At 55.7% G+C, this 12,872-nt stretch overlaps 1 protein-coding gene across 4 annotated transcripts; it reads right to left on the bottom strand.

The window, feature by feature from the left end:
* Positions 1-6,920: 6,920 nt before the first annotated feature.
* On the bottom strand, positions 6,921-11,466 carry CD164L2 (CD164 molecule like 2). Of its 4 annotated transcripts, XM_046024842.1 has the most exons (7): positions 11,342-11,466; positions 10,714-10,881; positions 10,542-10,613; positions 9,951-9,995; positions 7,743-7,887; positions 7,457-7,468; positions 6,921-7,191 (listed from the first exon to the last, which is right to left on the bottom strand). In XM_046024842.1, exons 1-7 carry the CDS (start codon positions 11,427-11,429, stop codon positions 7,185-7,187), a joined length of 537 nt encoding a protein of 178 aa, XP_045880798.1. In that variant the 5' UTR covers positions 11,430-11,466; the 3' UTR covers positions 6,921-7,184. The 4 variants fall into 4 exon arrangements, with proteins under 4 accessions (XP_045880798.1, XP_045880808.1, XP_045880817.1 ...); XM_046024852.1 differs by having other exon boundaries at positions 6,921-7,468; XM_046024861.1 differs by lacking the exon at positions 7,457-7,468.
* Between the last annotated feature and the right edge of the window lie 1,406 nt (positions 11,467-12,872).

The raw sequence follows: 12,872 nt of genomic DNA, 5'->3' as shown, positions 1-12,872 counted from the left end.
ATTCTGTCACTTCTGGAACACTTAGGGAGGCAGAGAAGGCCAACCAACACAGCAGCCAGTTTTCCAGGCTGGGCAGGAGACAAAGAGAAGGAGGGGGCGGTGGCCGTGGACAGCGGGCTCACTGGGAGGCGTGGACAGACACCTGCCCCCTCTTTGGATTGGGGGCTTGTTGATAATGTGTGAGTCTGGGTGACTGAAATGAGAGAAAAACGTTGGGCCTGCCCTTGGAGGATGGTCAGTCCTGCTGGGAGTTGGTTCAAAACAACCTGCTTTAATTTACTAGGAGAATCAAGATCTTATAGTGCAGAGGTCACTCCAGAGTCCCATGCTCACGTCCCAGCCTTTTCCTGATGCCCCCCACCTCCCGCCGCAAGCCAAGCAGTCCCCAGGCCCTACGGAGTTTCTTTCTTTTTCTTTCTTTCTTCTTCTTCTTTTTTTTTTTTTTTTTAAGATTTTATTTATTGCAGACAGAGGTCACAAGTAGGCGGAGAGGCAGGCGGGAGGGGGGTGGGGGGAAGCAGGCTCCCCACGGAGCAGAGAGCCCGATGTGGGGCTCGATCCCAGGACCCTGGGATCATGACCTGAGCCGAAGGCAGAGGCTGTAACCCACTGAGCCACCCAGGTGCCCCCCCCTTTTAAAGATTTTATTTATTTATTTGACAGAAATCACAAGTAGGCAGAGAGGCAGGCAGAGGGAGAGGGAGAAGCAGGCTCCTTGCTGAGCAGAGAGCCTGGTGTGGGGCTTAATCCCAGGACCCTGAGATCATGACCTGAGCCGAAGACAGAGGCTTAACCCACTTAGCCACCCAGGCGGCCCCCCTACAGAGTTTCTCTCCTCAATATCCTTCAGTCTAAGGGCCTTTCCTTCCACGGTGGCCCGGACCCCTGTGGTCCTCCTAACCTGCATCCCTGACTCTACCCCATCCCCACTGCCGAGCACCTTCCACAGTGCAGCCTGAGTCTTTTTCCTAAAATATAAGTCTGACTGGGTCCGCCCTCTGCTTATGATGCTTCTATGGTTCCCCGTCGCCTCCCATGTTCCTCAGTCAGCCATCCCGTGCCCTCCGTGAACTGGCCTCTGCGGAGGCCCTAAATCCACGCTTGATCTGTACCAGTCCATTCACGGGATCTCCTCAAACCCTTTTGGCCTCTCCTGCCTCCCTGTGTGTTGTCTTTCTGTCTACCTGGAATGCCCTTCAGCACCCCCATCTATCTAGAGAACTTCTACTCAGCCTTCAAGACCCTTTCAAATGGCATCGCCTCTGAGAAGCCTTCTCAGACTTCTTCAGACCCTCTGGGGGCTCAGTAATCTTGGTGGGGCAGGGGCAGGGAGGAGGGCCGCCTCTCCAGTGGGCTCTGGCTCCCCCTAGGGGCCAAGGGAAAAGCGCCCGCTGGGCCAGGCCTTGAGCCCTTTGAGCCTCCAGACAACTCACCAGCCAGTGGCCCTCTTTGGGGTCTTCCGTCACAAATAGCTGGGGGGGGGGGGGGGGCTCTGCCCTCCATTGACTCAGAGAGCACCAGCCACTCAATGTGGCATGCCGGCTCAGCAGCTCCTGACAGCTTCTGGGGCCTATGGAAGGGGAGGTGTGCTGACAGGAATTGCCAAGGCAGCCGCCAAGCCTCACCCTGCAGGCAATGGAACAGGCCAAGGGTGGGACCCTGGGAGCTCTGGCGACTCCACTGGGCCCCTGAAGAGACTCTCTACAGAGGGCTGGGCCACGTCTGGTGGCCCACCACTACCCCGGCCCGGGGCACCGCCACCGCCTGAGGCCGTGTTCCTGGCTCCGTGAAGCAGAGGAAAAGGCAGAGTGTTGGCTCTAAGGTCTGAGTACTTCCAAGGCCCACACACCAGAGGGGAGGGTGCCCGGGCCTCTCTCCTCACCCTCCCCCCTTCTCCAGCCTTCCATCCACCCCCCTCCCCCGGGGCGGGGGCAATCACAGTGGCTCATTCAACAGCAGCCAAGCAGAGACAGCCCTCTCTAGTCCTGGGGACAGAAAACAAAGAGAGCAGAGGACTGCCATCGTCCCCTCTCACCCCGGGGCCCATCTTGCAAGGTGGTCCATGTTTCCCCGAAAGGCCAGAGGCCAAGGTGCCTTAAGTCCCACCCTGTGCCCAGGGCAATGAGGGACACAGAGCCAGAAGTGGCTCCTTACTGGCTCTGAGATCATGACCGTCCAGCTCATGGTCTCCAGACCTGACTTTCCTGCTCAGCAAAATGGGGAGAGAACCAGCTACCTCACAGAACCAAACTTGGGGTGCTGGGAGCCTAGCCTGGGGCCCGGCACACATTGGGCTCCTTGCCCCTTGGTCATGGCCTCTCAGCAGAGACAGTAATTGCTGCATCCCCAGTCTCATTTCACTCCAGGTCCCTGCCTGCTTCCCAGGATCCCTTACCTTAAGGGCCTGGAGCCCTTTTCTCTCCACGACTTCCTAGCGCTCCAGGACAACTGGAAGACAGTTTTGCTGGCTTCCAGTTCTTGGGTTCTGCAGGAAGATGCAGGGCCGGGAGGCCCCAGGGTGGACATGGGGGAGTGGGCTTATCTCCTCCAGATATGTGGTTCTCTTTCTATCTCCCAGATTCCAGCTGTCAGGACCCTTGCCTCCAGAGCTGCCAAGGGTCAAGGGTTTGCACTATTTGCATCTATTTGCATACATTTACAGTGCAGAGCCCAGATAATCAAACTCCCACCTTGCTCCTTGCAGCTAATGTGCCTGGGTGGGAGAAGGACACCTAGGGAAGAAGTGACGGTTGGTGGGAGGACATCCTAGGCTGCTACCTGGGCAGCTGGGGTGGCCCTGGGTCCTTAGGCAGGCCGGCTTCCCAAGCAAGGAGAGCATAAGGGGAGAATGGGATCCACAGTAGCCCCATCTTGCTGGTGCCCTGAGGGAGGATGCCAGTTTATAAAGGGGCCGGGCTGGTGGGGAAACATGAAACAAGACTCCTGCCCATTGTCCCTCCCCAGGGACACCCCACCCAGGCTAGAGCCAACAGGGGTAGAGGCATTTCCTCCCTCAGCCCGGGAGGCCAGGATGGAGTCCTAACTTCTGGTCCTGGCTTCTGGGTCTCTGCAGCAATCTCTCCAGACCTTTGGAGTCACATAGGGTTTTCCGCCTTTGCCCCTTCACTTGTTCTGTGCCTTCCATGTGGGATGCCCTCCTCTCTGTCTCCCCCTGCAAAGCCCCACCTGTCTGTAGAGGTCCAGCCCTACTGTCATCTCCTCCGGGGGCCCCTCCCCGGTCTTTGTCAAGGGTTACAGCCATGGCTACCATTTGCCAGGTACCTACTGCACTCCATGAGTCCTGCTGGGTGTGGTCTGTGTGTGGCCTCTGGTTCCTACACAGCCTGGCATATAGTCATTCCTGGCCCTGGGTTATAGGCCTGGCACAAAGCAGGCACTCAATAAATATTGGTTAAATGAATGAAAAAAACAAGGAGAAACTGAGGCCCAAAGACAGGACATGGCTTGCTCACTACCCAGCACTTACGTGCTCAGAGCCACAGAGATTTGGCTGAAGCTCCCTACTGGGCAGACACCTCTTGGCAAAGTGACTTCATGTTCACTCTCGGGTCTGTTGGGGAGCCCCTGGCAGCACCTAGGAAATAGATGCTAATATAGGCGGGCCATTAGTGGGCGACTGTGCGGGGCAGACCTGGAGGCCGGGAGGCCAGTGAGGAGGCAGCTGCCACAGGCCAGATAGGAGGGTTGCGGTCTGAGCTGGAGAGAATCCTCAGGGGATAGCAAAGGGGAGGGAAGGCTCATTGGCTTGTTGGTTCACTCCTCCATCCACTTGGTCATTAGGTCATCAAGCCTGCGTTGGAGGCCTTCTCTATGCCGGGCCCAGCATTCGTGGGGCAGAGGAGGGCTGCAGTAGCAGGGGGTGTCGGGGAAGGTAGGACCAAGTGTGCCAGACAGGATGAATCCACGAGAGGGGCTCTCTGAGATCATGAAGTTCTAATTCCAGGGATCTCTCCTCCCTAAACTCTCCTGCAGGTGTGCTGAGATCTGCAGACAAGCCTAGTTACCGTGTGTTATTTTTTTTTTTAGTCATGTGTTATTTAAAAAAAAAAGAAAAGATGTACTTATTTATTTGAGAGAGAGAGAGAGATCACGAGTGGGAGGGGCAGAGGGAGAGGGAGTATCTCAAGCAGACTCCACGCTGAGCGTAGAGCCAGACGTGGGGCTTGATCTCACAACCCTGAGATCATGACCTGAGCCAAAAGCAAGAGTTGGATGATTAACTGACTGAGCCACCCAGGAGCCCCATCATGTGTTACTTATAATATATATATATTTTTTGAATGGGGCACCTGGCTGGCTCAGTTGGTGTGACTCATGTGACTCTTGATCTTGGCCTTGTGAGTTTGAGCCCCATGTTAGGCATAGAGGTTATTTAATTTAAAAAAATTATCATGTGCTCTTTATAATAATTAACATGGGGGCTCCTGGGTGCCTCAGTATGTTAAGTGTGTGAATTCAGCTCAGGTCATGATCTCAGGGTTCTGGGTATCAAGCCCTGCGTGGGAGTCCCTACTCAGTGGAGAGTCTGCTTCTCCCTCCTCCCTCCACCTCTCCCTCTGCTCGTGCTCTCTAAAAAAAATCCTTTTTTTAAAAGATTTTATTTATTTATTTGACAGACAGAGAGAGATCACAAGTAGGCAGAGAGGCAGGCAGAGAGAGAAGAGGAAGCAGGCTCCCCAAGGAGCAGAGAGCCCAAGGCAGGGCTCGATCCCAGGACCCTGGGATCATGACCTGAACCGAAGGCAGAGGCTTTAACTCACTGAACCACCCAGGCACCCGTCTCTAAAAAAAATCTAAAAAAAAAAAAAAAAAAATCAACACAGAAGAGACCCAACTGAACACTGATAGAATACAAGTGAATAAAATACCACCACCTGGGCACGTCATAGGGCAAACCCGAGCTCTAATGGAAGGGGCAAAGTTGTGGAACAATAGGTATAGCCCGATCCCATTTTGGGTTTTAAGAACACGGAACACATGTATGTACAGTGTAAATTTACAAAAAGGGTCTGAAACGTACTGTTAAGCATAGTTATTTCTGGGGAGTGGGGCGGGGGGGAAAGTGTTCCTCACTCTTCATATCCATTCCTGTATAGACCTTTTGTTTCCTGCAGGCATTTACTACTTTGGAAAAAGCAAACCGGAAAAATCCAATAAAGAAAGGTCCTTTTATTTTTATTTTTTTTAGTTTTGCCTATTCTTGAACTTTTTTTTTTAAAGACTTTATTTATAATTTGGCAGACAGAGATCACAAGTAGGCAGAGAGAAAGAGAGATGGGGAAGCAGGCTCCCCGCTGAGCAGAGAGATTCGGGGTTCGATCCCAGGACCCTGAGATCATGACCTGAGCCAAAGGCAGAGGCTTAACCCACTGAGCCATCCAGGCACCCCCAGATAAAGAAAGGTCCTTAACTGAATGGAAAATCAGAAGGCGGTGGGGGCATTTCCTCCCTCAGCCCTGGAAAGAAGGCGCATTCTCCCCGCCTGCACTTAAGGGCTGGGTAGTGAAGCCAGGGGAAGGGGGTGGGGGCCAGGCAGGAGAAACTGCGTGTGCAAAGGCTTGGAGCAGACAGAAAGCAAGACGGGCCAGGTAGCAAGAGGGAGATGCAAGTACGGAGAGAGTGGTGCTCAAAGGGGAGGCTGATGCCTGAGATGGGGGCTCTGATGGGGGGTGAGGCGATGGACTGCATGGCGGTGGTGGCACGGGTGAGCTGGGAGGCCAAGGAGGAGCTGGAACTTCGTGTGGACTCTCCCCGACCCCCCGGGTCGCTCAGAGCCCATCCAGCTGGAGTGCAGAGAGGCTGGACCTGGGGGAGGCAGAAGCTGAAGGCTATGCAGGCTACACAGCTGGAAGGGTGAGGGTGACCTGGGTGCCGACGGAGCACGTGCACCTGCTCTGAGTCGCCCCGCATGCCGCTGAGATGGACCCTGCTGTGACCCTGCTTTACAGATGGGAAAGCAGGGCCAGAGCTGGGAAATCTCTTCCTCCCATTCACACAGAGCTGCAGGGCTCCACAGGCTGACCTCGCTGCTGCCACCGTGACCCTCTCTGGCCCCTCTGCTTCCTTGGACAATCATGGGATGAAATCAGATAACGCTGTCCCTCTCAGCCACGTGTCCTTTTTCTAGCTGGTGCCCAGCCGTGGGGGAATGTTATCAGCCAGGGAGGGCTTCTGGACGGGGGTGGGGCAGGAGGTGGGCACGGGAGGGCAGGGGCTTTCCAGGAAGCCCTGAGTGAGGAAGGCCAGGAGTGCAGAAGGGGCTGTTGAGTGCAAGGGACATCTCCACCTTGGCAGACACTGCGGTGCGGACTTAACTTTAGTCGCTGAGAGAGCCTGGAAATGCCTCTGCAGGTGAATTCTGACCTGCTGCTTATTCCGGAGTCAGAAAAACCTAGATTCCAAGCCCAGCCCTGCCCCGGCCCCCTGTGCGAGTGTACTTACCTTGCTGAGTCTCTACAGACTTATCTATAAAGGGCCGGACGGTGGGGGGGAGGGTTCAACACATATAACAAATAGAAATGTTTTAAAAGGTGATTAGGGTGCCTGGGCGGCTCAGTCGGTTAAATGTCTACCTTTTGGTTCAGGTCATGATCCCAAGGTCCTGGGATCGAACCCCCATTCAGGTTCCCAGCTCGGAGGGGAGCCTGCTTCTCCCTCTCCTTCTGCCTGCTGCTCCCCCTGCTCGCGCTTGTGCTCTCTTTCTCTCTTTCTCTGTCAAATAAATAAATAAAATCTTAAAAAAAAAAAAAAAAGAGAGCGATGATAGTAGCAGTTCAAGGTTGAATTCCCATGAAGGAGAGGATGATGGCTCACCCCACCACCCACAGATGTACACGCAGCCCAAGACGCCGGACATGGAGCACAGTGTTGCAAAGAGTTCTTTTATTTGAGGGCAGTGCTAGGCCAGGAGGATGGGAAGAGGCAGGCACAGACCCCGAGCCAGGCAGGGGGCCCGCAGGCATGATGGGTAAGACAGGAGACGACTGAAGAATGCTCTCGGCTGCAGGTACCAGGCCCCGGACAGGAGGCACTGAACCTGCTTGACAGCCCACAGCGGCCAGACATGGGTGGCCAAAATTTTTCCCACCCCCAGCGCCTACAAGGGAGCCAAGAGGGCACCCTCTTCGTCCTCCTTCTCCTGTGGAATCCAGGCCTGAAGGGGGTCAGATTCTGCGGAGGCCAGACAGAGAGGGCGCTCAGGGCGGTGGTGCTGCCTTGGCTGGGTGAGGACCCCCACCCCCCCGACGGCAGGCAGTGGCCGGAAGCACACACATTAAGGGAGACCACAGCGACCCGCCCCACTGCACACACGGGCACACGGGGGCCTCAGGGCAGCTCCCCCTCCTAGAGGAAAACCAAACCGCACAAGTGTCCCAGGCTCCTGCCTGTGGGCCACAGGGCTGCAAAATGAAGGCTTGCCTGGGGTGTCACCTACTGGCTCTCTTCCCTGTCGGCAGCATGAGGGACAAAGACAGGTGGGCTCAGCTGGGCTCTCAGACGCAGGTCCAGGCTGAGTCCTGGCCCCAGCCAACAGGGGACAGAGGGAACCCCATGCGTTGAGGAGGGAGAGGTGTGGTTCCCATGGGTGACATCAGGAGGAAGACATTGCCCTTAGGGCTGCCCCATTGAAAAGACCACAAACTGGGACCAAAAGGGACCCAAAGGGCAAGACTGGGGTGGGGAAGGGGAGCTGGGACTCCACTGGCTGGCCAGGTACTCACAGTGTCTGGTAGGTGCTGTCCTTGGCCTTGAGGAAGCGTAAGACGAAGAAGGTCGCTGCCTGCAGGCTCAGCACCAGCACGACGCCCCCAATGAAGCTGGCCCCATCAAAGCCAGGGCTGTGGGCTTCGGGAACTGGGGGGCTCCCTGCAGGGTGCAGTCATAGCGGGTCAGTGTGGATCAGGATCCCAACCCCACCCTGATAACCAGCACAGGCCTCCTGGAGGCCCCAGTCCTCCAATGGGAGCCTCGAGCAGCAGGCTCAGAAGTTCGGCCCAATCTGTACCCCAATGTTCATAGCAGCAATGGTCACAGCCGCCAGACTGTGGAAAGAGCCAAGATGCCCTTCAACAGATGAACGGATAAAGAAGATATGGTCCATATATACAATGGAATATTACGCCTCCATCAGAAAGGATGAATACCCAACTTTTGTATCAACATGGACGGGACTGGAGGAGATTATGCTGAGTGAAATAAGTCAAGCAGAGAGAGTCAATTATCATATGGTTTCACTTACTTGTGGAGCATAAGGAATAACATGAAGGACATTAGGAGAAGGAAAGGAGAAGTGAATTGGGGGAAATTGGAGGGGAGACGAAGCATGAGAGACTGTGGACTCTAAGAAACAAACTGAGGGTTGTGCAGGGGACGGAAACTGGGGGATGGGTGACCCTGGTGGTGGGTACTAAGGAGGGCACGTACTGCATGGAGCACTGGGTGTGGTGCATAAACAATGAATCTTGGAACACTGAAAAAATTAAATTAAATTCTAAAAAAAGAAGAAGTTTGGCCCAGATCCTTTGGCCAGCTGGGAAGTGCCCGGTGGGAGGGACAGTGCCTGGCTAGTGGGGGGCGGGGGGCTTGGTTCCAGCCCTGGCTCTGCTCCCAGTTGCTCTGCAGCTTGATGTCTTTTTACATCCTCTCTGGGCTCAGGACGGCAAGGTCCTGAGAGCAATGAGCTCCCTTCTAGCCTCCCCATCCCACTCTGGCCGGGTGAGGTAAGGATGGACCCAGAAGCTGGGCCTCGAGACCCCTTTGGCTCAGGTTTCTTTTGGCCTTGATTCTCAGGGTTCAAAGCCAAAATGCAGATGATACTGTCCCTTTTCAGTACTCCTAAGTCCTGACACCCTGGAGTCACCCGATGTCAGAGCCCTTACAGAAGGAAGAAGTGGAGGCCCATGCCCTATCAAGTGCATAAATGGAGACTAGGTCATGTACATCAGAGGGAGAAGCTGGGTTCTGAGGACCAGACCTTCCTAAAGTCACCTCACAGTTAAGACAGAGCCAGTCACACAGTGTCCCCTAAACATTTCTGCTCCCCCCCCCAACCCCCGCCCAGGCCTGTCTTAGCGCCCAGTTGCCAGGCTGTCTGGGTGGCTCCCACCTGTGCCACATTAGCCATCAACTCCCACTAGGGATTCGATTTCAGGCCCTAGGCCAGGTGCCAGGGCAGGGCTGGTGGCAGAAGGTGATTCTGGGGCAGTGGAGAGGGGCCCAGCTGGGAGCTGGGTCCACCTCTCGGTGGGTGTAGCTTGTGTAAGGGGGTCTGAGAATATGAAGGGCAAAGGGTGGTCCCAGCTACACCACAGGGAGCCCCATCCCAGAGAAGGACACTGGGGGGAAAGTAGGAGAGGGAAGAAATGAGCTGCTCAAGACCCATCTAAGGCTCAGCCAGAGGGAGCTGAGCTATCAATAATTCAGCCTCCAAGATCAAGTTCCTGGCTTTAATTAACCAAAGCCTCTGCAGCCATCCCTATCAAGCCTGGTGACCTCTGGGCCCTGAGGGGCAGTGGGAACCAAGGGGCAGAGTTCTTGCTTCTGCTCTGCCAGGAGCCTGCTTTGTGAGGTAGTCACTGAGCTACACCTCCCTGGTGGCCTGAGCCAGCCACGAATGCTTCAGCACCAAGGGCAGGTCCTGAGAGGGTCAGCCTGAGCTCCCAGAACTGGTAGGGGGAGAGGGACAGGACCCATCACTTCCTGATCTCTTTCTATGCATCAGACACTGAACTAGGCTCTCTACATCTGCTGGTAAAATCCTCGCAGCAATTCTGTGAGGTATTACTCAACCCATTTTACGGATGTGGGAACAGTCTCAGCAGGAGAAGTCACAGGGCTGAGGTCACAGGGCATGTCAGTGCCTGAGCCCAGCTGTCTTTGCTGGCCCCTCTAGTCCTTCCACCGCTCCCATTCTCCCGGGTAGTACCTACCTGTTGTGACTGTCTTTGGTTCATAGGTGGGGTAGTGGTGGGCAGCTGGAAAGACAGGGAATCCATACTAAATCACCTCTCCCACTCCCTGACTCCCACCAAGAACCCAACCCAGGTCAACAGCGGGACTTCAGACTCACATCAGGACCCCTGTTCCAGATCCAGGTCCAGCTAACATACTTTCAAGCCTCAGTTCATACAGTTCCTTCCACCGGATGTGCCCTCTCTCCGTTTCTACCTTTAAGGGTCATCTCTGATGACACCTCCTCCAGAAAGCCCTCCCTCCATTCCCTTCTGAACTTCAGATTCTGAAGTCCTCACTGTTTTAAATTAGATGAGCTCACTTCTCCAACCCCTCCACACATCTGTCCTGGATCCTTTGGCTGTGCCGTTTTTTAAATCGGGAAACAAGCCAGAGAGGGGAAGAGACTTCTCAATGAGCTAAAGGCAGAACCGAAAGTGGACCCAGGTGTTCGTGAGCATAGTCTGCTCCCCAAGAGCGGCCGGTTCCTTCCTGGAGGGAAGGCTCTGGCTGGGGACACCTCAGCCCCCTCTCTCCAACTCAGCTTAGGCCAGCAGGAGTCCCCTTACCTGGACACGACTCCGAGTGGTTGTAGACAGAGCAACCTTCCTTGGCCACCTCAGCTTGGGCCACACAGTGTCCTGGTGGGAGAAGGTATAGCAGAGAGATTTGGGGAGAGGGGCCAAGGCCCTGGGGTCCTGAACTGGGGGCACTTGATTTGGGGAGCGCCCACCTCCATACCTGGCTCCTCCGGCCGGCACTGCTCCCACACGCAGCTGGAGAGGTTATGCGTTTTGTGCCCCTCCACACAATGCTCACAGAGCTTGAGCTGTTTGCAGGCCCCTCGGACAGCTGGCCAGATGTTCATGCGGAGCAGAGCTCCCCGCCCAAAGCCTCGAGCTCCTTTACCTGGGAGTGGGAGCAACTCCTTGAAACTGAGCTGCACCCGCCTTTCCCCGCTACTGTGGTGCTCACCCCTTTGCACACATACACTCACCTGGATCCCCTAAGGCCCACTACACACCTGGAGTTTCCACAAGCACATGGTTACACACACCCCAAGCTCCCCCACATTCACCCAGAGTCCCCTCCCTTTGCATACACCTGGGATTCCCTGATGTGGAGCTGCCTACCCCAGACACACCTGGGGTCCCTTCACTTCCGAACACTTGGAGCCTATTATATACCGATGCTCCACACATGGCTAGAACCCCCTTCACCCACCGCTTGAGCCCTGAACTCTCTGGAAAGTCCCCTCCAGCCCCCCGCCCCCCAGCCCAGACCGCTCCAGAACCGGCGGCTGGATGAAGGCAGGTTCCGCCTGCTCCTGCCCGGGCTGGGCCTCCAACCAGACCCTGGTCCGCGTTACCAGCCACAGCGAGCTGGGCACACAGGAGAAGGCAGCAGCAGCCGCCACAGAGCGCGACCCGTAAGGCGCGGGGTCCCGGCGCTGCCATGGGCGGGGCGGGGCCGGGGGTCGGGCGGAGAGCTGGTGCGGTGCGTCCCTCCCGGACTCGGCTCAGCTGGGATGTGGGGAGTGAGACCCAAGGCAACCTGGGCGTGGCCAGGAGGGCGGGGTCGTTCTGGGGCGGGGCCAGTCCCGCCGTCGGGGCGGGGCCCGGCCGTGGGGGCGGGGTCACGTGGGGCGTGGGTGGTGGGCGCGGCCTGGCCGAGCTGCGTTTGGCGATCTGGGCGGGGGCTCGGGCAAAAGGGGGCGGGATCCAGGTGTAGTAGCAACACCTGGTCCCGGGAGTCCTCACCAGCAGCTTCACGAAAACTTCGCGGGGTAGTTAGTATCCCTCCCTCACTCACAGGTGAGGAAACTAAGGCTCAGGAAAGGTGACTGAGTAGGCGGAGGTCACAGTGCAAAATCTGGATTCGAAGCGAGGTGACTCTCCCGCAGGCCTTACCTTGTTGAGTGAACCCAAATAGGCCCCACTCCCAGGGACTGGCTTTGCCTGGCCGCTGGACGCTGGACTCTGACCTCCCACCTCGCTTCACACCTTGCACCCTACTCTCTTCTGCCCCTCAGCTTCCCACCACGCCCTCCGACCAAGTTATTGGTCTCATTATTAGTAGGACAATTGGGGGTTTCCACAGACTTCCTTCCGCCTCAACTCCTGCCCTGGCACCGGCCTCTTCTTGTTCCTTCCCCCTCTGTATCTTCTCCTCGGGTTCCTTAGAGGGCACCTCCTCTTTTCCCCCCTTCTCTTTCTTTCTTTCTTTTTTTTTTTAAGATTTTTTTTTTTTTTTGACAGACGGAAATTACAAGTAGGCAGAGAATCAGGCAGAGAGAGAGGAGGAAGCAGGCTCCCCGCTGAGCAGAGAGCCCGATGTGGGGCTCGATCCTAGGACCCTGGATCATGACCTGAGCTGAAGGCAGAGGCTTTAACCCACTGAGCCACCCAGGCGCCCCCCCCTTCTCTTTCACTCCCACTCTCTTTCCCCTTCTCTGCTGCCCCTCCTTTTCCTCCTTCCCCCTCTTCCTGGTGGCCCAATTCCTTCCTGAGACCTATTCCACCTCTCCTGAGATCATTTTGGCCATTCCTCTGCCACCGGCTCTGATCTTAAAGCCATCAGGTCTCCTATCTCCATCTCCAGCCCAGTGTTCCCTCCCCAGCTGCCACCTGTAACTAATAATACATAGTTCACACTACTGACCTCTTACTCTTAGTAGAGTATACATTCCATTAAGAGTTTACTTGCAGCTTCTCATCTAATGTCCATGACTACCCTCTAGGCGTGGCTTTTGTTATCCCCAGTTTGTGGGCTTCAGAAGTAAAATCCAGCACCTGCCAGGCTCAATCAGAAGAGCGTGTGGTTCTTGATCTTGGGGTCGTGAGTGTAGAGATTACTAAAATAAGTAAATAAATAAATAAACTTTAAAAAAAGTAAAATCA

The sequence above is a fragment of the Meles meles genome, chromosome 1, assembly GCF_922984935.1.
Source record: "Meles meles chromosome 1, mMelMel3.1 paternal haplotype, whole genome shotgun sequence".
Lineage (NCBI taxonomy): Eukaryota > Metazoa > Chordata > Mammalia > Carnivora > Mustelidae > Meles > Meles meles.
Note: the sequence above shows the minus strand (reverse complement) of the source record. Positions and strands in the feature narration are given on the sequence as shown.